The sequence below is a fragment of the Dermochelys coriacea genome, chromosome 4 (genome assembly GCF_009764565.3).
Source record: "Dermochelys coriacea isolate rDerCor1 chromosome 4, rDerCor1.pri.v4, whole genome shotgun sequence".
Classification (NCBI taxonomy): domain Eukaryota; kingdom Metazoa; phylum Chordata; order Testudines; family Dermochelyidae; genus Dermochelys; species Dermochelys coriacea.
In genome coordinates, this window is record NC_050071.1 from 125,091,982 (window position 1) to 125,118,013 (window position 26,032).

At 40.4% G+C, this 26,032-nt stretch overlaps 1 protein-coding gene across 3 annotated transcripts in view; it reads right to left on the reverse strand.

Annotated features, from left to right (window-relative positions):
- The window catches only part of HTT (huntingtin), a 190,995-nt gene that overhangs the window by 109,289 nt on the left and 55,674 nt on the right, over positions 1-26,032 (reverse strand). For all 3 annotated transcript variants that reach the window (XR_006280578.1, XM_038399202.2, XM_038399201.2), the window contains 8 exons: positions 20,402-20,560; positions 20,214-20,311; positions 17,638-17,777; positions 16,862-16,925; positions 15,589-15,689; positions 13,324-13,470; positions 7,390-7,510; positions 7,117-7,193 (listed from right to left, as the gene is read on the reverse strand). Coding sequence is in view for 2 of the 3 variants with exons in the window: in XM_038399202.2 (XP_038255130.1) it covers positions 7,117-7,193; positions 7,390-7,510; positions 13,324-13,470; positions 15,589-15,689; positions 16,862-16,925; positions 17,638-17,777; positions 20,214-20,311; positions 20,402-20,560 (907 nt within the window). In the remaining variant the exon portion in view is untranslated. The remainder of the gene's footprint in view (positions 1-7,116; positions 7,194-7,389; positions 7,511-13,323; positions 13,471-15,588; positions 15,690-16,861; positions 16,926-17,637; positions 17,778-20,213; positions 20,312-20,401; positions 20,561-26,032) is intronic.

Consider the following 26,032-nt stretch of genomic DNA (forward strand, 5'->3'; position numbering starts at 1 on the left):
CCCTGAGTGCCAACTGCGCAGCTCCCATTGGCCAGGAACCACGGGAGGCGCCTGCAGCACGCAGAGCTGCCTGGCCACGCCTTCGTCCAAGATTGGGGGAGGGGGAGAGGGATGACATGCCACCGCTTCCCAGGAGCCGCCTGACGTAAGCGCCACCCAGAGCCCACTCCCTGCACCCCCTAACACATCCCAACTTGCTGCCCAGCCCAAAGCCCCGTCCCACATACAGACCCCCTCCACACCCTAACACCCTGCTCCAGCCCGGAGCACCCTCCTGCACCCCAACACCCTGCCTGGAGCCCCCTCCCACCATCAATGCACACAAACGTTACCAAAATGAGTTTCTATTCCACAGAATTTGCAATCTAAATGAATGGAAGAACAACAAGAGGAAACACAACCAATTGGAGAGCCTGGGAAAAGAGAAAGCCAAAAAGACAACAACATGACCATAAAATCGTGGTGGAGTACTGCATGCATCTTGAGGGTGGTTTTTATTTGAACCTGTTATTTGTACATTTTATACATACAAGTTGGCAAGCCACACTGAAGGGAATGGAGCAGAAATTTAATGAAAAAAGAGTGGAGGCATGGTGGACAGGTAATTTCAAGTTTATAAACAGAATGAAAAACAACAGAGATAGAAATGGTAGGGAGCAATCAGACAAACAGTATGGGTAGAGTAAAGAAAACACTGTGAGAGACTAAAAGAAGACAAAGCTGAGAGGAGTACAAGGGGCTAAACAGCAGAGGGCCTGGAAAATAAGAATAAGCAGATTCATTTTGGACCTACATATGGGACTTTAACAAGATTGAGCCCCATGAAGAGACACTGATTCTATGTTGACTCAGAGAAGGTCATGAGTTATTTATTAAATCATCAACCGCACTTTCTATAATACTCTACTTTTGCTTTGTGATCTCCAAACACAGGGACCGATTTAAATCATGATTTTATTCACCTAGTGGAAAGACTGAATTTAAATGATCAATTTTAATCAGCATTTCCATTTGTACTTCAGTTATTTTCTAAAGAAAGGTGAGCTCTTGTTGGTTGATATAACCATTCAAACATGTTGATTTCCAACTAAATAAAGCCTTTGCACTAGATTTGGTGAATCTTTTTGCTACCTAGGAAGGTTTATTATAACTATATACATTTATTGAACCAATTATATAGTTTAATATTTTCAGATTCTTATTAGCTGTATATTTTTGTATTAGTATACTAGAAAATGGTGAATGATATATTGCTTATTTACTAGATAATTAACCTTTTGCTCATTTGCGTCAAGCTGCATTAGGATGGTAAATGGAATTTAATTAGACACAAAACAGCATATACATTTATTTTTATTAAACAAAAGAACTTTAAATGCTTTGGGTACATAAACTTCTCTTATAAATATGTTTCACATTTACAACTAAACTATAACAAGTTTAGGACTTAACATATTTTGCATTAAATTTGGATTTCATTTTAAACAGGTTTATTTTTAAAAAATAAAAAAAATATAAAACTTAAAATAAAAAATCCAATTAAAAAAATACTTTTTAATTTAAAAAAAAAAAAACCAACCCCAAAAAAGCCTATAGATTTTTATCCATCCTTCTTGCTGGTCAAGTATTGATCAGGTCTGACCTATTTCACCTGTAAAATGAGAAGATTGTAGCTCAAAAAGATTGACTTTCAGCACACAAAAGTCGCACATAGTAAAGTGAATGGATGGACTGCTAATTGCAATAGTATTGCAAAATTGAGCCTGGTATAGAAAGACAGAGCAAGATAATGAACAAAAAAAGATACCATCTTTAAAGAGATTAGACTTCACAACACAACTTCAGGCAACCAGAGAAGCAGCAAGATTTTGAAATTTTACCACAAGTAATGAAATTAAGGCACAAATTACCCTTGCGATTCAGCCACCAGAAAGGGAGAAAAAAGTCAAAAACATGAAAAAGCATGAAGTCAAAAACATGAGAAAGCATGTGAGAGACTAATTCTGTATATGTGAAAATAGGGAGAGAAACCAGTACCCAAGCAAACACGTGAACTTGAAGGACTTGAACAGAAGCCTAATGTGAGGGAGGAGCAGCTAGGACTGGCTCTAGGCACCAGCAAAGCAAGCACATGCGTGCGGCGGCACATTTCCAGGGGTGGAATTCCGGCCATCCTTTTTTTTCCCTTGGCCCCACTCAGTCAACCAATGAGCCCCTGTGTGGGGCGGAGCAGCGGGTTCAACGCAGGGGTCCCGGCCCGGGGGTGGTCCCTGTCCTGGCCCCCCGCTGCTGGCCCTAGAGGTGGCCCTAGGAGGAGCCCCAAACACGAGCAAAAGAAGCACAGTCAGCATGGGAAGTACAAACAGATGATAGCAGTAGTTTATTACTGTATATTTGGTTAACTGAAAATAGCAGATGCAAAAGAAACACAAACACACACACACACACACACACACACAAATAAATAAGAACACTTGGAACAACAAGGTTTGACCAAAACAAAAAATCCCACAACATCTAAAATCAGCTACAATATTTACATCTGTGCAGGTTTCAGAGTAGCAGCCATGTTAGTCTGTATTTGCAAAAAGAAAAGGAGTGCTTGTGGCACCTTAGAGACTAAAAGAAAAGGAGTACTTGTGGCACCTTAGAGACTAATAAATTTATTAGAGCATAAGCTTTCGTGAGCTACAGCTCACTTCATCGGATGCATTTGGTGGAAAAAACAGAGGAGAGATTTATATACACACGCACAGAGAACATGAAACAATGAGTTTATCATACACACTGTAAGGAGAGTGATCACTTAAGATAAGCCATCACCAACAGCAGGGGGGGGGAAAGGAGGAAAACCTTTCATGGTGACAAGCAGGTAGGCTAATTCCAGCAGTTAACAAGAATATCAGAGGAACAGTGGGGGGTGGGGTGGGAGGGAGAAATACCATGGGGAAATACTTTTACTTTGTGTAATGACTCATCCATTCCCAGTCTCTATTCAAGCCTAAATTAATTGTATCCAGTTTGCAAATTAATTCCAATTCAGCAGTCTCTCGTTGGAGTCTGTTTTTGAAGCTTTTTTGTTGAAGTATAGCCACTCTTAGGTCTTAGGTCATCATCTCAGGCATTGGCACCCTGACAGCAGGATTGTCTGGCTATGTAGACTCCCTCCTCAGGCCCTTCGTTACCAGCACTCCCAGCTATCTTCGAGACACCACCGATTTCCTGAGGAAACTACAGTCCATTGGTGATCTTCCTAAAAACACCATCCTAGCCACTATGGAAGTAGAAGCCCTCTACACCAACATTCCACACAAAGATGGACTACAAGCCGTCAGGAACAGTATCCCCGATACTGTCACGGCTAACCTGGTGGCAGAACTTTGTGACTTTGTCCTGACCCATAACGATTTCACATTTGGTGACAATGTATACCTTCAAATCAGCGGCACTGCGATGGGTACCCGCATGGCCCCACAGTATGCCAACATTTTTATGGCTGACTTAGAACAACGCTTCCTCAGCTCTCGTCCCCTAATGCCCCTACTCTACTTGCGCTACATTGATGACATCTTCATCATCTGGACCCATGGAAAAGAAGCTCTTGAGGAATTCCACCATGATTTCAACAATTTCCATCCCACCATCAACCTCAGCCTGGACCAGTCCACACAAGAGATCCACTTCCTGGACACTACGGTGCTAATAAGCGATGGTCACATAAACACCACCCTATATCGGAAACCTACTGACCACTATTCCTACTTACATGCCTCTAGCTTTCATCCAGATCATACCACTCGATCCATTGTCTACAGCCAACCGCTACGATATAACCGCATTTGCTCCAACCCCTCAGACAGAGACAAACACCTACAAGATCTCTATCATGCATTCCTACAACTACAATACCCACCTGCTGAAGTGAAGAAACAGATTGACAGAGCCAGAAGAGTACCCAGAAGTCACCTACTACAGGACAGGCCCAACAAAGAAAACAACAGAACGCCACTAGCCATCACCTTCAGCCCCCAACTAAAACCTCTCCAACGCATCATCAAGGATCTACAACCTATCCTGAAGGACGAGCCATCGCTCTCTCAGATCTTGGGAGACAGACCAGTCCTTGCTTACAGACAGCCCCCCAATCTGAAGCAAATACTCACCAGCAACCACACCCCACACAACAGAACCACTAACCCAGGAACCTATCCTTGCAACAAAGCCCGTTGCCAACTCTGTCCACATATCTATTCAGGGGATACCATCATAGGGCCTAATCACATCAGCCACACTATCAGAGGCTCGTTCACCTGCGCATCTACCAATGTGATATATGCCATCATGTGCCAGCAATGCCCCTCTGCCATGTACATTGGCCAAACTGGACAGTCTCTACGTAAAAGAATGAGTGGACACAAATCAGACGTCAAGAATGGTAACATTCAAAAACCAGTTGGAGAACACTTCAATCTCTCTGGTCACTCGATCACAGACCTAAGAGTGGCTATACTTCAACAAAAAAGCTTCAAAAACAGACTCCAACGAGAGACTGCTGAATTGGAATTAATTTGCAAACTGGATACAATTAATTTAGGCTTGAATAGAGACTGGGAATGGATGAGTCATTACAGAAAGTAAAACTATTTCCCCATGGTATTTCTCCCTCCCACCCCACCCCCCACTGTTCCTCTGATATTCTTGTTAACTGCTGGAATTAGCCTACCTGCTTGTCACCATGAAAGGTTTTCCTCCTTCCCCACCCCTGCTGTTCGTGATGGCTTATCTTAAGTGATCACTCTCCTTACAGTGTGTATGATAAACCCATTGTTTCATGTTCTCTGTGCGTGTGTATATAAATCTCTCCTCTGTTTTTTCCACCAAATGCATCCGATGAAGTGAGCTGTAGCTCACGAAAGCTTATGCTCTAATAAATTTGTTAGTCTCTAAGGTGCCACAAGTACTCCTTTTCTTTTTGCGAATACAGACTAACACGGCTGCTACTCTGAAACCTTAGAGACTAACAAATTTATCTGAGCATAAGCTTTCGTGAGCTACAGCTCACTTCATCGGATGCATTCGGTGGAAAATGCATCCGATGAAGTAAGCTGTAGCTCACGAAAACTTATGCTCAAATAAATTTGTTAGTCTCTAAGGTGCCACAAGTACTCCTTTCTTTTTACACCTGTGCAGTAACCAATTTTAGTGGACATGCAGCAGTACACACACTGGTATCCAAAGACAAGATCAAACCCTAACATTAACAAGGCTACAGTAACAGATCTCTTCGGAACACAGACAGTATCTTAAGGCTTTCAAAATCATTTTATCCACATAAGTGTAAGTACGCACTTCAACTAGTGCGTTCCATTTCTCACAGACTTCCCAATAAAAGCAACTAGGAAGCATCTGCCAGTCTCTTTTATAAAAACAGCTATATACCAGTTTCCATTGCCAAACACTTACAACACAGACCTAACGAATAGGCCACATGAAAAATTCAGACTTCTCCCCCAACCCCAAAAAGGCAATTTTTTTCTCTACATATTTTTATTTACCACTCCAGAGTTTATAACATTCCTTCAGAAGCTTGAAAAATACTTTCCCTCCCCCTCTGCCACCACAACATTTTGTCCATTTCCATTTGACATACAAACACTGATTTTTTTCGAACAGTTACAACAAATACCAAAGAATTTGGACTGTATTATTTAAGATTGTGCAAAGTGCTGTTATTTGGTTCAATGCCAGCCTGTTATGAGACTAATAATTGTAGACCTGTCTGAATGAAATCTTTAAACAACTGCTAAGTGAGGCTTAACAGGAAATAATTAAAGCACGGCTTCTGATACCTGAATGAGTTCCTCTGTTTTTGTTAACCAAGCTGGATGAGGAAGCATCTCAGAGAGGCGATTAAGAAAAAGCAGAAAGCATCCAGGGAGTGGAAGAAGGGCGGGATCAGCAAGGAAGTAGAGGGCTTTGCTAATAACAAGAATTTTAGTTATAAGCTGGTGACGCATCAATTAGAAGTAACAGAGGAGGAGAAGGACCTTGGAGTATTGGTTGACCACAGGATGACTGAGCCGCCAATGTCATATGGCCCTGAAAAAAGCTAATGCGGTCTTGGGATGCATTAGGCGAGGTATTTCCAGTAGAGATAAGGAGGTGTTAGTACCGTTATACAAGGCACTGGTAAGATCTCACTTGGAATACTGTGTGCAGTTCTGGACTCCCATGTTTAAGAAGGATGAATTCAAACTGGAACAGGTACAGAGAAGGACTACTAGGATGATCCGAGGAATGGAAAACCTGTCTTATGAAGGGAGACTCAAAGAGCTTGGCTTGTTTAGCTTAACCAAAAGAAGGTTAAGGGGAGATATGATTGCTCTCTATAAATATATCAGAGGGATAAATACCAGAGAGGGAGAGGAATTATTTAAGCTCAGAACCAATGTGGTACAAGAACAAATGGATATAAACTGGGCATCAGAAAGTTTAGACTTGAAATTAGACGAAGGTTTCTAACCATCGGAGGAGTGAAGTTCTGGAATAGCCTTCCAAGGGAAGCAGTGGGGGCAAAAGACCTATCTGACTTCAAGATTAAACTCAATAAGTTTATGGAGTGGATGGTATGATAGGATAACATGATTTTGGCAATTAAGTGATCTTTAAATATTCATGGTAAATAGGCCAAATGGCCTGTGATGGGATGTTAGATGGGGTGGGATCTGAGTTACTACAGAGAATTCTTTTGGGTATCTGGCTGGTGAATCCTGCCCATATGCTCAGGGTTCAGCTCATTGTCACATTTGGGGTCGGGAAGGAATTTTCCTTCAGGGCAGATTGGAAGAGGCCCTGGGGGATTTCGCCTTCCTCTGTAGCATGGGGCACGTGTCACTTGCTGGAGGATTCTCTGCTCCTTAAAGTCTTTAAACCATGATTTGAGGACTTCAATAGCTCAGACATAGGTGAGAGGTTTATCGCAGGAGTGGGTGAGTGAGATTCTGTGACCTGCATTGTGCAGGAGGTCAAACGAGATGATCATAATGGTCCCTTCTGACCTTAATATCTATAAATCTACGAATTCTAGAAGCTTGTATACTGGATGAAGAAACATACCCACAATGCCATCCTACAGTCCATGTGCAGACTGGAAATGTTGTGGAGAGAAGACACAAAGCTTCACAGCAGCCAAACTGAAAAAATTAAGGAAGATGGTACAATGTTAACAGTATAGGAGATAGCAGCAAAATATACTGTATTTCCATCATTAACATTTCTTCATTACATGCTATATGACACTAAAGACACATGCATACAGCAAGAAAGTATTGAATTTATTTATATAACACTATTAAAAATACGTTATTTATAGATTATAAAAATACTCACTGTAAGTGCTCTAGTAGTTGATGTTGTTAATGCCTGGGAAACGGCTGAGATAATCCTGGAAAGGTTGTTTTCCATAGTGACATCAGTTGGACTTTGCACCATGTTGTAACCCCTGTATGTTCTGAATCAAACAATTAACTAACTAAAACATGAGTATAAATAAAAGTCAAACAGTATCTTGTTAAAAATAGTTAAAATTAAACGTGAACGATGGTTGAGAAGATAAATTGCACTAAATGTCCACCAGATATTAACAAACAAGATGAAACAATGAAATGCAACACAATCATACCCACATTCTAAATCCCAATTAACTTCATCTTTGTAGAATTACATTTTAAACTGCAAGCTCTAATGGTATTACGGATGGATGCACCAAAGCAGGTTTTGGTTTTTTTTTTAATAGCTGATCTCATTGCACTGCCAGTGCATAGCAACAGACTGATTTTCAATAAAATAAACAAAATTAAAAAAGGGTGTGCTGTCTTCCGGGTGCTAAGATACGGGACGTAGACCTGAGGTTGAAAAGGATCCTAAAGGGAGCGGGAAAGAAGCCCCTAATTATCCTTCATGTGGGAACAAATGATACGGATAGATTCTCGCTGGAAAGTATTAAGGGAGACTATGCTAGGCTGGGGAAGACGCTTAAGGAAATTGAGGCTCAGGTGATCTTTAGCGGGATCCTTCCTGTTCCTAGAGAAGGGCAACAAAGGTCTGACAAGATTATGACTGTCAACAGATGGCTTAGGCAGTGGTGCTATAAGGAGGGCTTTGGGATGTATGGCCACTGGGAGGCATTCACGGACAGAGGACAGTTCTCTCGGGATGGACTTCATCTGAGTAGGGAAGGAAATAAACTTCTAGGATCAAGGCTGGCACAACTGATAAAGAGAGCTTTAAACTAGGAATTAGGGGGAGATGGTTGGGAGATGTCCAGGTAATCTCCACACCAGATTTTAGCATTGAGAGGGAAGACGAAGTAAGAAAGGATACAGCCGTGGGTAGGAGAATGTATATAAGGAGCGAGGGCAGTGTGGATACTAGTCTAATAGGTTATACTGGCTGTAGAATGACTGTGCCTAATAGGGTACAAAATGTGAGCGAGGCCAAACAGCAAAAATTAAGATGTTTTTACACCAATGCGAGGAGCCTAGGTAACAAAATGGAGGAACTAGAGCTACTGGTGCAGGAAGTGAAACCAGATATTATAGGAACAACAGAAACATGGTGGAATAGTAGTCATGACTGGACTACAGGTATTGAAGGGTATGTGCTGTTTAGGAAAGACAGAAACAAAGGGAAAGGTGGTGGAGTAGCATTGTATATCAAGGAGGTAGTAGAATGTAAAGAAATAAGAAGTGATGCAATGGATAAGACAGAGTCCGTCTGGGCAAAAATTACATTGGGGAAGATAACTAGTACAGCCTCTCCTATGATAGTGCTTGGGGTGTGCTATAGACCTCTGGGATCTAATTTGGATATGGATAGAGCCCTTTTTAATGTTTTTAATAAAGTAAATACTAACGGAAACTGCATGATCATGGGAGACTTTAACTTCCCAGATATAGACTGGAGGACCAGTACTAGTAATAATAATAGGGCTCAGATTTTCCTAGATGCGATAACTGATGGATTCCTTCATCAAGTAGTTGCTGAACCGACTAGAGGGGATGCCATTTTAGATTTAATTTTGGTAAGTAGCGAGGACCTCATAGAAGAAATGGTTTTAGGGGACAATCTTGGCTCAAGTGATCATGAGCTAATTCAGTTCAAACTGAACGGAAGGATTAACAAAAATAAATCTGCAACTAGAGTTTTTGATTTCAAAAGGGCTGACTTTCAAAAATTAAGGAAATTAGTTAGGGAAGTGGATTGGACTGAAGAACTTATGGATCTAAAGGTAGACGAGGCCTGAGATTACTTTAAATCAAAGCTGCAGAAGCTATCGGAAGCCTGTATCCCAAGAAAGGGGAAAAAATTCATAGGAAGCATCTTAGAGAAGTGATTAAGAAGAAGCAGAGAGCTTACAGGGAGTGCAAGATGGGAGGGATCAGCAAGGAAAGCTACCTAATTGAGGTCAGAACATGTAGGGATAAAGTGAGACGGGCTAAAAGTCGAGTAGAGTTGGACCTTGCAAAGGGAATTAAAACCAATAGTAAAAGGTTCTATAGCCATATAAATAAGAAGAAAACTAAGAAGGAAGAAGTGGGGCCGCTAAACACTGAGGATGGAGTGGAGGTTAAAGAATCTAGGCATGGCCCTATATCTAAACAAATACTTTGCCTCAGTCTTTAATAAGGCTAAAGAGAATCTTAGGGATAATGGTAGCATGACAAATGGGAATGAGGATATGGAGGTAGATATTACCATATCGGAGGTAGAAGCGAAACTGAAACAGCTTAATGGGACTAAATCGGGGGGCCCAGATAATCTTCATCCAAGAATATTAAAGGAATTGGCACCTGAAATTGCAAGCCCATTAGCAAGAATTTTTAATGAATCTGTAAACTCAGGAGTAGTACCGAATGATTGGAGAATTGCTAATATAGTTCTTATTTTTAAGAAAGGAAAAAAAAGTGATCCGGGTAACTACAGGCCACTTAGTTTGACAACTGTAGTATGCAAGGTCCTGGAAAAAATTTTGAAGGAGAAATTAGTTAAGGATATTGAAGTCTATGGTAAATGGGACATAATACAACATGGTTTTACAAAAGGTAGATCGTGCCAAACCACCCTAATCTCCTTTTTTGAAAAAGTAACAGATTTTTTAGATAAAGGAAATGCAGTGGATGTAATTTACCTAGATTTCAGTAAGGCATTTGATACCATGCCACATGGGGAATTATTAGTTAAATTGGAGAAGATGGGGATCAATATGAACATCAAAAAGTGGATAAGGAATTGGTTAAAGGGGAGACTGCAATGGGTCCTACTGAGAGGCCAACTGTCAGGTTGGAGGGAGGTTACCAGTGGAGTTCCTCAGGGATCGGTTTTGGGACCAAATCTTTTTATTACTGACCTCGGCACAAAAAGTGGGAGTGTGCTAATAAAGTTTGCAGATGATACAAAGCTGGGAGGTATTGCCAATTCGGAGAAGGATCGGGATATTATACAGGAGGATCTGGATGACCTTGTAAACTGGAGTAATAGTAATAGGATGAAATTTAATAGTGAGACGTGTAAGGTTATGCATTTAGGGATTAATAACAAGAATTTTAGTTATAAGTTGGGGACGCATCAATTAGAAGTAACGGAAGAGGAGAAGGACCTTGGAGTATTGGTTGACCACAGGATGACTATGAGCTGCCAATGTGATATGGCCCTGAAAAAAGCTAATGCGGTCTTGGGATGCATTAGGTAAGGTATTTCCAGTAGAGATAAGGAGGTGATAGTATCATTATACAAGGCATTGGTAAGATCTCACTTGGAATACTGTGTGCAGTTCTGGTCTCCCATGTTTAAAAAGGATGAATTCAAACTGGAGCAGGTACAGAGAAGGGCTACTAGGATGATCCGAGGAATGGAAAACTTGTCTTATGAAAGGAGACTTAAGGAGCTTGGCTTGTTTAGCCTAACTAAAAGGTTGAGGGGAGTTATGATTGCTCTCTGATATATTTATAGAGGGATAAATACAGGAGAGGGAGAGGAATTATTTCAGCTCAGAACCAATGTGGACACAAGAACAAATGGGTATAATTTGTGGCCACCAGGAAGTTTAGACTTGAAATTAGACGAAGGTTTCTAACCATCAGAGGAGTGAAGTTTTGGAATAGCCTTCCAAGGGAAGCAGTGGGGGCAAAAGATCTATCTGGCTTTAAGATTCTACTCGATAAGTTTATGGAGGAGATGGTATGATGGGATAATGTGATTTTGGGAATTAATTGATCTTTAAATATTCATGGTAAATAGGGCTAACGGCCTGTGATGGGATATTAGATGGGTGGGATCTGAGTTACCCAGGAAAGAATTTTCTGTAGTATCTGGCTGCTGAATCTTGCCCATATGTTCAGGGTTTAGCTTATCGCCATATTTGGGGTCGGGAAGGAATTTTCCTCCAGGGCAGATTGGAGAGACTCAAGCCAGGCTGACAGATACTGCTGGGGGGGGGGGGGAGGGGGGGGGAAATCCGACATCTTTGCACGAGGCGCGCACACACATCTACAGTGGAATTGCATGGGAAATCACACAAAGAACCACTCAAAATTTCATTTTATAGACCCTTTTAAGAATATTACCATGCTTTAATTAGTTTAATATACTCACGTAAAAACAAAAAAATGCTCTTTCATAAAGCACATTTTGCACCTCATTTGAGATTACATCTTTCATCACTGAACGTTTAATTTCATAGCATTTGGTAAACTTTAATGTTGGGGGAAATAATATAACCATAGAATTAAAGTAACTATCACTTAAAGTTTAAACAGAAAAAAGATCTAATGCAGCAAAACACCCTACTACGTTAACACAACAGGCAATAGTTATAAGGACGAAAAACCTTTTCCTCCAGTTTAGAATACATTTGACTTATTTTGTATTATTCCATTAAATATAAGAGGTTTGGTTTTAAATGTAAAAGGGAAAAGAGATGCATTTGAAAACACAAATTATTTTAATAGACTGAATGACAGGAAAAAAGGGATTGATTTGGTATATATGAACAGGTCAGATACAAAAAAAGACAGCAATTCATGGGAGCTGCCTTACCTAATGATCCATATAATTCAGTATTTTGTCAGAGACTAACCAGAGCCTGATGCTTCAGAAAAGTTTTCGGAAAACCTATTGCCATTTATGGAATTACCATCCTCCCAATGCAGAAAGTTTCTTCCTAATCTCATCAGTTGCTGATTGAATTATGTCTTGAAACATGATGTTTATATCCCTCTTTAAAAACATATACTAATTTACTTATGGGTGGTTTCATTAATATAAAATGCCACTACCATGGAGTAATGTGTTTCAGAGATTATTTGAATTTTGTGTTAAAAAGTATTCCCTTTTATCAGTTTTAAATTTATTGCCTTTCACTTTCATTGAGTGTCCAATAGCAGTAAGGTTAAATGAAAGACAGATGTGACATTGGGTGCTCCTGATTATCTTATGCCATTCCTTATTTAATGCCTCTGCCACACTGCCTCCTCTTTATCTCTTTTGAGAGCTAAACATTCCCAGCCTTTTCACTCTCTTTGTATCTAAGTTTGTTCATTCTTCTAGCCATTTTCATCATACATCTCTGGATCCCTTCTATTATTCCCATGTTTTTTGAGATAGGGTGACCAGTACATTTAGGCCACAAAAACAGTTTTTTCAAGTTTCATGAAACCTACAACAATAGGAGTTGAATTAAGAATTATTTTTAAATTTTAATTAAAACAATTTACTTAACAATTTCCTTCTGGTGTTAGCATTCCACGCACAACAGCAATGTGCTTGTGGATGAAAACTAAAGGTTCAGTTGACTAAATAGACCAGTCTAATTTCACAGCTCAAGCTAAATGAAGTGCAAAATGTAAACAAACAGCAAAAATGACTGACGAGTAATTAGATTTCTAGTATTAACTTTTAATAATTTTAATGAATTAGTAGCAAAGGGAAGATTTTTTTTAAATCATCACTGCAGTCGATAAAATCTTCTAAGTTTTGATGCTAATTTTAGGTTCTTATGTATAAAAGGCTTAATTTTCAAAGTGCTGAGGATTCGCAGCTCTGATTGACTCTAAAGGGTGTGCACCTTTGAAAAAAAATCAAGCCTAAGACCTCAATCCTGAAAAGAGATATTAAAGTAAATGAAGATACTCACAGTGCATAAAATTAAGCACACACTTAAGTCTTTGTGGCAACAACAGAGCACTTAACAGAATTTAGGCACTTAACTGTGGCCAGTTTTTCTTTACCTAGAGCAAGGCAAATGCAATACTGCAAATACTGTACCTGGTGATAGTGCTCACTGCAAAGTGAGATGGAGGCTGAGTCTCATGCATTAGGAGTTTCAAGTAGACACTGCTTTGGTCTCTTGCCACTGCCACTACTGGATCAGCCTGTCCTTGGTCACAATTATAAAACAGCTTTGGAACAAGCCTTAAATAAAGCAGATAACAGGTAAAATAGTAAGCAAATCCCTTTTTAAAAAAATAGATATCACAAAAACTGATCTAATGTACAATTTAGGCAGACATGTGGGTAAATCTGTGTTGATTTTTAAAATTACAATTGTTACTCGAAACTCAAACTCACACTTTCTCCTCAAACATTTACCTCAAAGGAACCATTTATATCCTTACTGGAGACTTGAAGACCACCCTCTTTTCCAATTTTACCTTTACCCTCACTGTCTTCTATTGTGGCCACTAGCATTCCAGTCAGGAATACAATAGATTTACACTGGAAACAAAGTCATTTAAAAATATCTACAGCAGTGACTGGTGCTGAGTAAAACAATTTTCTTCCCCTGCCTCTTTCCCTCTCTGAGGGCACATGCCAAAAAGATCTTTAGCTTCTGATTCCAAATAATTCACAGAGTCACACACACACACACTCCGGCAAGTCAACTAATTTTACCATGTTAGAAAAGCTGTAGTGCACTGAAAACTGAATGTTGAGTCAGATTTCTTGTGTAAATTATAGTGGGATGTTACAATTCATTTTTGTTAACATAGATGGAATTTAAAAGCACTAGAAAATATAATTTAGTGACAGGATAACCCACTGACCAATACTTCCTGATTGTTCACCCTGGATTTTGAGGATCAATCTTTTGCAGGCTTGTATAAACCACTTCAAACTTCTGACATCAATTCTTTCCCAATCCCTGCCCTCTCCATTGTCACCCACTAATCTGGCAACTTTCCCTTCATTCAAAAGGCAAAGAACAGTCTTTTCTAACACTAGCTTACGTGCTATACCACTGAATCAGACATGGACATGGGAGATACTGAAGAGTGGCACCCCAGGGATTAATCATGTAACTCCTTCATTCCCAAATGCCATTCTTGAATATGGTAGCCATACATCATCTGCTACAGGATTGGCTGCTCTAATTCCTTTCACAAGACTGAAAAATCAATACAGTACCTGAACTTTATTCCAAGCTTAACCACCAACTCCCTCCATGTCATTGAATAAATCACAACTTACCGGAGTCACAGTTTCCTCATATGTACAGTAGAGATAATACACCTTACTCCTGGGGGAATTCTGTACCACTGCGCAATGCAGAATTTGTGCAGAATTAACGTTCTGCGCAAAATTTCCTTTTTCCCCCTCACAGAAATGGGCTGCTGGCTGCCACTAGCGGCCGCTGAACCCAGCGGAGCCCAGCTTCCCAGCTCCAAATAGAAGACACTGCTGGGGGGGAGGGGGAGGGAGCTGGATGGTCCTAGCAGTTGCAGTTCCCAGCATGCCCTGAAGTAAGGAAGTAAAGTGCAGGCAACTCCATACAAGCCTGGAACCTAGTATCAGGCTTTCTCTCCCTCTGGATCTCTGGGGGACGATGGGGTGAGAGTGTCTGGGCTGGGGGGGCCAGAGGGAGGGGACAGGGCCACAGCTAGGCCCTGGCGGGGAGGAGGTGCAAGTGTCTGGGCTGGGGAGCGCCCCACAGCTGGGCTCTGAGGGAGGAAGGGGTGCAAATGTCTGGGCTGTGGGGGCAACCCGCAATTGGGCTCGGGTAGAGGAGGGGTGAGGGAGTCTGGCCCCACAGTTCGGCTCTGAAGGTGATGGGACAGAGACAGGAAAGGGGTTGTCATAGGGGTTTCTTTAACTCTCTGCTCCTGCGGGAGTTTGTGTCTAACAATACAGACATAGCTACGGATAGGTATTTTGAAATAAATTACCAAAATAATTGAAACTGGTGTGATTAGAGAGTGTTATTCTGATACATAAAATATGCAGAATTTTAAAATACTGTGTGCAGAATTTTTTGGCGAAGAAGTAACACCTCAGGAGTATTGTGATGATTGTTTATGCAATGCTTTAAAAAATGGAAAGCACTGTGTGATAATTCAAAACAAAATGTGATTCAGAAATAATGTATTCCTTCCATCACAAGTAGTGTATACATGTGTGTATAGATATATAGCTATATATATAAAAACAAGGATTAAAATGTAGAGTGTTAAGTAAGTGGTAAGTATTATTTCGTTGCAGGTACATGGTGTATTAGGCTAGCATATTATTAAAATCCTTTGTTTTAGCTTATACCTCATCAAAGAAGCTGCAGCTATGTGTCTCACTCTGGGGTCTTCATCACCAAGAAGGTAAATTACAACACTGTTGAGCACTCTGTCCTGAAGTTTTAATAGCTATGGGAATAGATTAGTATAAGCAAAGATGAAACATCATAGCACATATTAATTGCTCTGACGAACTTTACAGATTATTAAAGACGTATTTTGTAGAGCCAACATGTAAAAGTATGATTCCTTTGTAGATAGAAATTACCAATATAACAGTTTTACTTCTACGTTGCTGAACAAACTGTTCATTTACATAGGGAAATAATCTGATTATAACTTTTTAAAATCATACTATAAAGATCTGTATTTCAGTAGAAACGGAACTTTACGCCCAGTACTAATAATTAGGCCATGATTCAGCAAAGCACGTGCATAAACCATTGGCTTCAGTAGGTCTTAAGCACCTGATTAAAATTAATCATATAACTTCAAGTGTTTTACTGGATCAATGCCTTACCCCCAATCATAATGCTTTGATATAAATATACAAAAGATAGGCTTCTTACCTAAATTACCTGTAAGGTGCGCTGCCACATGGGCACGCAGCAGCCTATTTAGCACTGCGCAGGTGCTCAGGAAACCTACCCAGGGACCTGCTGCAGATAGGGGAGGGACACCCCTACCCCAGCCCGAACTCAGCAGCGGCTGAGGCAGCCCGGATGTACTATAGCTCCCCTACACCGGTCCCAAATCTGCCACGGCCAGGGGAGGGGCACCTATCCTGCAGCCCCAGCCCCGGAGGGGAGTGGTGCCTCTCCCACTAAGCCCAAGTGCTGCTGCGGGGAGAGAAAGCTGGGGGGAATCCTTTCTCCCTGTCACAGCCCTGGAGCACCCTCCTGCACCCCAAATGCCTCATCCCCAGCCCCACCTCAGAGCCCGCACCCCCAGGCGAAGCCCTCACCCACTGAACCCAACTCTCTGGCTCAGCCCTGAGCCCCTCATCCCTGGTCCCACCCCAGACCCTACACCCAACCCTCTGCCCCAGCCCTGAGCCCCTCATCCCTGGCCCCAACCAAAAGCCCATACCTCCAGCCAGAGCCCTCATATCCCCGCACTCCCACCCTCTGCCCCAGCCCTGAGCCCCTTCCCACACCCCGAACCCTTTGGCCCCACCACATGAATTTTGTTATGTGCACCAATATGGAGGTGGTATGTCACACATCACCTCCATATCGGCGCACATAACAAAATTCATTCCGCATATGGGTGGAAAAATTAGAGGGAACAATGCTTCTTACCCCAGTATAATGATGAACACCTCTGTGCAAGTTGTCTGCTTTTCCTTCCAAAAAGCTGACTAATCTTAATAGGTAAAACGGACAAAGGCAGACCATGTTACTAACCATCATTAAAGTCACAAGAATTTTTCTTAAGTATTACATAGTTAGTTAATTAATTTTTAAAAGAAATAAAATTTAGTTTTATTAATTTGAGCAAAAAAGTCAGAATTAGCACATTTTAGTTAATCTGTTTCAAGAGACAATATATTGAAACAACATTCTAAAATTTCCAACATGCTGAACTAGGGCAATGTTTTATTATTTTACTTTTTAAAATAAGACTTCTATCTCAAAGCCTTTGGAGAACAAGGGAATGTAAAAGCAAGGGCATAAGTGCAGTATTATTTACCGAAACAGTGTTTTGGAATAAGTGAAAAGTGGGAAATAGTTGACAAAAAACTAAGAAGAAGCTTAAAAATTGTGCTGCATATCTGGGACTCCAACAGATTTCACAGGAGTCCCTAGTTATTTTGAACATTGGGTCATATCTATCTGTTCACAGTTTCTTAGAAGACAGATTCAAGCAGATTAAAAGAACACACAGAAGTTGCTAATGTGTCCAATCCTGTGAACTCTGATGTTAATGGCAGCTTTCTTGCCAATCTTGAGGATGTGTTTTATAAGAGGGTCATTAATTTTTCAAGCTATTCAAACTTCAATTCACAAGCTAGGTCTCCCATACAATGTACCATATGCACAGCCACAATACAACTTACTGAAATATGCACACTTACCGGAAATCTATCTCAGCAAGAGTTTCCAGAAGCTCCGTCCTCACTAGCCAATAAGAACTATTCTTCAGAGTAAGGAGGTCGATGATTAACTGTAAACCTAGTTCACAATAACTGCTACTGCACAAGCTCATGATGCAATGCTAAAAAGGTAGAGACACAAGTTTTTAATTATTATACTACCTTTTATTGATTTAGAGAGCGTCTCTTCTTGCACAAACTTTGGGCTTACACATATAAAAACCTAAAACCAACCTATTGCTAATACTCTAAGAAACTGTTAAGTAAACTGTTTAATTAAAATTTAAAAATAATTCTTAATTCTACTCATATTATTGTAGATTTCATGAAACTTGAAAAATCTGTTTTTGTGGCCTAAATGTACCCTATCTCAAAAAACATGGGAATAATAGAAGGGATCCAGAGATGTATGATGAAAATGGTTAGAAGAATGAACAAACTTGGATATGAAGAGAATGAAAAGGCTGGGAATGTTTAGCTCTCAAAAGAGACAAAGAAGAGGCAGTGTTGCAGAGGTATTAAAATAAAAGCCTCTACAGGGGCTCGGCACGGAGCTTAGTCAGCTGCTAGGAAAATCTGAAGGCTCCAAACTCTGGCAAGAGACCTCTAGACTCAGCAAGACAGGACCTTAGGAGCCACGGTCTATAGGGCTTGAGTGTTACCTCTAACTACTCAAAAACCTCTTCCCTAGTGAAGTGATTCCTACGGGATGGGGCGGGGGGCATGCGGGAGCAATAGTAAATTTAAATGTCAAAGCAAGAGATTGAGTCATACTTCCTTGGTTTTATCCCCAATTCTGCGCTGACTCACTATGTGTTCTTGGGCAAGTCATGTAAACGTTCTGGATTCTTCTACCTCTATGCCTCACTTTATCTGTCTACAAAAGTACTGTAATATACTTCTCTCTGAGAACGAATAGCTGTAAAGTGCTTTGAATTACTTATGCTGCTTAATTGAGGACTATCCAAATTTAAGTGTCCAAAGTCACATCCAGCCATCCCTACACCTCCCTAAATTTTCCAAAGTTTTAAAAGACTCTACACCACACTTTGAGCAACATTGCGTAAATTTAAAATGGGGAATGCCACTGGAACCAGTAAATCTCTAAAAAATAAAATGAATTTTAAGTGCAACCACTGTATACATACACACACAAAATCATCATGGATTATAGGGTAAAGAGCCCAGTTTCCATAAAATGTGAATTTTTCACATATTTAAACTATTATACTTCATTGACCAGAGTTCCTCTCTCCAATTCCATCCTAGACACTCTCCAGTGTGGCTTCTTGTGCTCCAATTAAACTGCTCTCGCCAAAGTCTAATGACCTCTGCTTAGCCAAAGCTCCAAATCAGTATTCCAACCTCATTTTCCTTGATCTGTCAGCCACCTTCAACACAGGGAACCATACTCCTATTCTTGAAATCCTGTCCTCCCTTGGCTTCTGTGACTCTGCCCTCTCCGGATTCTCCTACCTCTCTAATTGTTCCATCAGAGTATCATTGCTCCTCTACAACTTTCTGTGAGGGTTCCAAAAAGTCTTTGTTCTCTTCCTCTTCTCCCTCCCCACCTTAGCGCTAGGTAATCAGACCCACAAACACATATTCAACTACCATCTCTATGCTGACGACTTAGAAATTACCTCTACTCCACACCTGTCGCCTTCTGTCTAACCTAAAATTTTTGCTTGCCTGATTTTTCTTCATTGGTGTCTAGCCATCAACTCAAGCTCAACATGGTTTAAATAGAGCTCTTAATCTTTCCCCACAAACTTGGGCATTATCTTTGATCTCTCTCTCTCTCGGTCCCCATATCCAGGGTATGTATAAATCTTGCAGAATCTTCTGCATAGCATCTCTAAGCTAGGACCTGTCCTATCCATCCACACAGCTAAAACTCTGCTCTCATCATCTCGCTTACTGCAATGTCCCTTTCACTGGCCCTGACAAATGTAATCTTGTGCCACTTATATTCATTCAGAATGCTGCTGCAAAGATCATTCTTCTGACTTGCCACTTTAACCATATCATCCCTCCTTTTTAATCCCTAAGATGGCTTCCCCCTTTTTAGTGCATCAAACATAAGTTGCTTGTCTTGACTTCCAAGACTCTCCACAATCTTTCTTTCACTACCAAATGTTAACTCCCACCTATTATCAACCAACTAATCATGTCAGCCTCCACTGCTCACTTACTAAAAAATTTTCTCTTATGTTGTCCCTCATGCTTGGGAGCAGCTCCCAGTGAACCCTTACAAAGCTCTCTCATTATCCTCCGAATTCTTGTTGATTATGATGCTTACAAAAATTGAAGAATGATTAGGCCACTGGGTGCATTAATAACTACTGCCTATCATGCTAAACAAAATTATTTCCTTGTATTCTTCCATCTGTCTGTATCCATGTGCTTTCTCCTCTCATACTTTGACTGTACGCTTTTGGGGCTGGGACCATCTTTTTGTTCTATGTTTTTACAGCACCTAGCACAACAGAACCCTGGTCCATAACAAGGGCTCTATGGTAATATAAACAAACAACAACAATAGAAATTTTGCTTACCCTCACAGCTGCACAAGCCAGTTTGCATGTAACTGAGGATTCATCTTTCAGAGTTTTCTGTAAGAGAGGTACACAGTCTACTAGAGAAAAGAGATTTCCTGAAAGAAAGAAAGAAATAATGCAACAATAAGGGCCAAGTTTTCACTACATGCACCAAAACAACCCCCTCAAAATAACTCAACTGTTACCTGTTGAACTTCTGACATTTGCTAGCCAGTTTTCCACATCAAACCGCGATTTATTGAGAATGGAGTAGACAATGGTTCCACAGAGAATGGCAGTAGCTCCTCTAATCTGGGGATCTCCATGATCAATATAGTTCAAAACATCCGATACATACTGCTCTTCTGAGAAAATAAGTTACAACTACTTTATTTTAAAAATATTAGTTCTAGGATTTAACAAGCCTTCTACTGACATTGCTTACAAAGAATGTAAAATAGACTGCATTAAATCAGCTATTATAAACGAGGCATAAAGCTGCATCAAAAACAAATTAAATGAAATCATCATCCAAGCATGCACTAAATTAATAATGAAGCAGCAGTTTTAGAATTATACTTGTGGCCCAATTAATATCTAACATAGTATAAAACAGGTATTGTGTTAGAAGACAATTTATTCCATGACTAGGAATCTTAAAAAAACCCACCCAATCTTGATTTAAAGAAAAAATTATGTATATAAAATGTATAAAAAAATCTAATTCAACTAGAAGTTATTGGATCTGATACAAGAATTACTTGGTTAAGTTCTATGCTCTGCATTATGCAGGAGGTCAGACTAGATGGTCAGAATGGCCCCGCAGACTTTTAAAATCTATGAATATTTTGTCCTTGCAGGATCCAGTAGAAGAGTCCTTGCTCTTCTCCACCTCCAATCCTATAATATTCTAGCATGGCTATAAGCATTACCATCACCAAACCTTAAAAGAGCTGCTTTTAAACCTTCATAGTGAAGAATTTTGTTTTTTTTAATATAGATATGAGATGCACCAGTTTACTAAATTATTAATTTCTTCCCTCATTTATCTTTCAATTTCATGTAAACTTTCTAACCAAATGCAAAAAAGTTTGTTACATACTAGGCCTCCAAGTACGAACGAGGTTTAACAAATACTGTAATTACTATCTGATTCTACTGTAACAACCCAGCACCAAAAGTTAGTCTCACACACATGCACACACACAAATAAATCAAGATTCCAAGTAGAAGCCAATAGCAACAAGGATCTTCAAGAGTTAAGTGGTTAAAGCCAGAGCTGGGAGAAATTTTTCATTCAAAACAGTTTTCAGTGAAAAATAACTTTTCCCATCAAAACAACAATTTTCATTGGAAACATCCATTTCTGACAGAAAAATTCAGGTTTTTCATCAAAAATGAATACTTCAAAAACCAAAAGTTATTTGGATTTTCATTGTTTGAAAATTTCAGTTTTTTTCCTGAAAACTGATAACTTGTTTTTGATTAACATCTGAAATTCTGTAGAAATTTTTTTTTTAGTTAAAATGAAAAAAAATTAATATTTTAATGGAAAATTTTTTGCAGGGAAATAAACGCTTCATGCCTAGTTCTAGTTAAAGCATCCCTGAAAGACGGCCTCCAAAGGTTTTACTGAAAATGCTATGTAAGAGAATCAGATACCCCCCATCCCCCACTGTTCCTCAGCCATTCTTATCAACTGCTGGAAATGGCCCAGCTTGATCATCACTACAAAAGGTCTCCCCCCCTCCCCCGTTGGTAATAGCTCACCTTAAGTGATCACTCTTGTTACAGTGTGTATATTAACACCCATTGTTTCATGTTCTCTATGTATATAAATCTCCCCACTATATTTTCCACTGAATGTATCCGATGAAGTGAGCTGTAGCTCAGGAAAGCTTATGCTCAAATAAATTTGTTAGTCTCTAAGGTGCCACAAGTACTCCTTTTCTTTTTGCGAATACAGACTAACACGGCTGCTACTCTGAAAACTGTATAGTGTGTGCTGCAACATTTCCACTCGGTTTTCCTTATCTGCTCTTCCTGGACTTATGCCAAACTTAACTTTTTCTGATTGTTTTTATTTATTTATTTTTAAAACAGGAGACTAGCAAATACACCATATTGGCTGAAAATAGTTCTGAAACATCCAATTACATGTTTTGATCTAGTTTCTGGGTCGTAATCCGGTTTACCCACATCAAGATAGTTTTGCCATCATAACATGATATTATCATGGACAGGATGTGATGGGAATTCTTGAGTAATTTTATATCATAAATTGGGTACTCTGGGTAATCAGATTGCATCACAGGGTCTTCACAATAATTGCAGAGGTCCTTCCTAACTATGGCAGAGTAAGCTTTCAATGGCTCCTGACAGAGGGAAGTTGATTAAGGTCTTTAAATCCTATCACAGTAAGTGTTAAACAAAAAATAGTAAAAATGTTCAAGACCAAGTGCTGTGCAAATGCAGCAGTTCTTCAAACTTAAGTAAAGCTGCTATTTAGAAATCCACTACCCAACTACAAAGATACCTAAAAAGCACCAACCTGGATTTTTTAAAAAAAATCATATCCGTAAGTTTCATTGTGACCTTCATTCAAGGTCATTGTGATTTAAAGTTAAGTTATAAAGTCCTTTAGTGAGCAAATTAAGATGTTTGGTTAGATTATTGCTAATACCATAAATTAAAGAAACCTAAGAGGGTTCAAAGCCCTTTTCGAGAGCAGCCTCCAGTTTTCTATCTGTGGGCTCTTCAGGGAAGAACTCACCTTCTGAGGGAATAACCTTGTCCCTGGAGAGGGACATAACAGCAACATCAACCTCAGCAATACAGCCCTTTGGTTCCTGAATGTTATATAGCCCTAAGGTTGCTCCTGTTAACATGCTGACCCATATCAGGCTTGTTCCATTCATCCCTAATCACTTCCTCAAAGGAGGAACAAAGGGGTACTGCAGCATCAGGGGAGGATTTTGAAACAGAGAAATTTACTCTGAGGCTTACTCACTGGAGCCTACTCAGGTTTCATAGCCAGACAGCTCACTTTCCTCAGTGGAGGACAGCTGGTGGGCAAAAGGAAGACTTTTTTTGTGCTTTGTCTTTCCCATTTTAGCTTTTCACATTTTTTTTTGTTTAACCTTTTGCACACACTTTGAGAGTACAGAAGTTCTACTTCAGCTCTGGTGAGGACTTTTGCAGCTTACCTTCCCTAGGGCCTGGAACCCTCTTCAGCAGTCTGTCTCAGAATCCTCACCCATAGGGTCCCATTCCCCCTGGGACAGGGGAGGGAAGTAACTCATTGTCAGAGTCTTTCTGGTTGGAAGGGGCTGATTAGAAGCCCGGTTTCTTTCCTCAGGGTGCTCAGGACCCACTTGGAAAGGGGGGGATTTATGGCCCCATGGACTTCCCATCTTTCTTCTGCTGAGGTCCCCAGGACTTAACCTGAGTCAAGTGGTCAGGATCCTTGCTTTTGGAACCTCTCCCTGCTCTGCACTGGGGTTCCTGATCCATTTTTCCAAAGCTGGAGTTACAGCTGCCTCAGTGGGGACCTATCCGACTCATTGACCCAAGACCTAACGGACTTAGGGGTGGATGGCTGGGTGCAGGCTCAGCACAACTCTCCATCTGCTGAGCCTGGGAAGGCTACCTCACATATAGAGCACTGCCTGGATTTGCTCTAGTGCTTTTGCTGCTGCGCCTCCATGTCTTTAAGAGACAGAGGAGCCTTCACAGAGAAGCTGCAGTAGAGGCTCAGGGAGAATTGAACCCACAGGAGGTTAACCAACCCAAGAAGGAGGAGGACAACAACTAAGGAGGAGGAACAGCTCTCCACTGCCCAAAAAACTGGGCAGTAAAGTTAAAATAGAAGGAATGAGGCAGCAAAAAACCCCACCATTGTCTGCTGCTGCAGAGACAGAATCTGGTGACCAGACCACACAGCACCAGAACACTGACCCACCTCCATGAGCTACAGATAGAGGAGCGCAGCCCAGATACCCAGACCTATGAGAGACAGTAGGCTGCAGAAACAAACTTTTCAAAAAATAAAAATACCACAATGATGATCACCTAGTCTGACTGTTAGGGGCTTATTCCTTCACCCACTTACTTCCCTGGTCCTTCTCGCATGAACAGAGAGCAACAATACCCGAAGTCCAAAGGTGCAAACAATTCAATGTTTATTGGGGTGAACTTCCAGCAACCATGATTCCACTTTCCTTCCTTAGTGTCCCCCTTCCCAGTTCTGACACCACAGAGCCTTACCTGTGTGCCTGTTCCCATTCCTCCCCTAAGCCAAACATGATTCCAATTTCCCCACCCCCATTCCCTGTTCCCATTTCCACCCCAACACACATACACCCACTTCCTGTTTGACTGCAGACTATATAGTAAAACTTGAGTTCTGCTTAGCTATACCTTAACCAATCATTTTCCTGAAATTTAACTAACCAATCCTAACATATTGTAAACATGATTATGTAATCAATTATATCCCACCATCTTAATTAGTTTACACCCAGCAACATTAATTATACAGCAGACAGAAACAATCACAGAACCAGACAGAGATTATACAGACAAACAATAGCAAAGTGGGAACTATAATGACAAAACAATACAGAAGTGAGGATTTCACATCTCAGCTATTGATAAGTGAGTTCTTGCCAGACAGGATGCTATCAAACTAAGTTTCCTTTTACATCTTCTAGGCACTTCCCTTTCTCTGGAGGCGATAGGCATTATCAGGACAGGACTGTATTCCTAACGGCCCAATAGCACCTGCTTTCAATGTGACTAGTTTGGAATGTGAGGAGGTGACCAGTCGCTTCCCAGCTTATGGCTGCCTCTGCTGTTTAGTCAAAGGCCTTAGCCTAAGAACAGGGTCTCAGACTGTCACAGTAAGAGAAGAAGAAGTTCTTACGCTGGCAGACAGTGATTTTGATTCTCTCTTTTATACCTCTATAACTAGCCAAGTGATAAGAATACATTTCTTATCACTAAATTCTTTACAGACAGGCCTGAATAACTATATCTTAACATTGACCTTCTGCGTAACACCGGCCATAGAATTTCACCCAACTCCTGCATCAAACCCCTGACTTCTGGCTGGCTAGAGTATCTCTTTTAGAAAGAGATCCTATCATGGTTTAAAGCTTTAAGTGGAGCAGTATCCACGACGTCACTAGGTAAGTCATTCCACTGATTAATTATACCCTTAAAAATCTGTATCTTATATTCTGTCTGAATTTGTGTAGCCTCAACTTTCAGTCATTGGATCTGGTTATTCTTTTGTCTCCCAGATTAAAGAGTCCAAAATCATCATCAGAAATCTTTTCCCCATGTAGGTACTTAGACTATGATCAAGTCACCTAACCCTTAAACTCCTCTTTGATAAACTAAATAGACTAAGCTTAAAGTCTTTCACTATAAGGCACATTTTCCAGATCTCACATATTTCTTCTAGGTCTTTTCTGATCCCTTTCTAATTTTTCAGCATCCTTTCTTAAATTGTAGATAGCATTTTAAGTAATAGGCTCATTAACGCCACATACAGAGGTAATACCTTTTGGTATTTACATTTATACATCAACGGATAGCATCAGCCCTCTTAGCCACTGCATCTTACTGGGAGCTCAGATTTAGTAATTTTATTATGATAATGTTGAAGTAAAAAGAAAACAGTACAGTTAGGCATAGAAGTTTCTGGTTATCAGGGAATAAGATACAGATTATCAAGGGGTGCGAAGTTCAGTTTAGGAGCGGGTGGCGTAAGGAATACATAATCTGCAATCTCCCCAGTTGGGATAAAAGTTTAGCAGGTCAAAGTACAGACA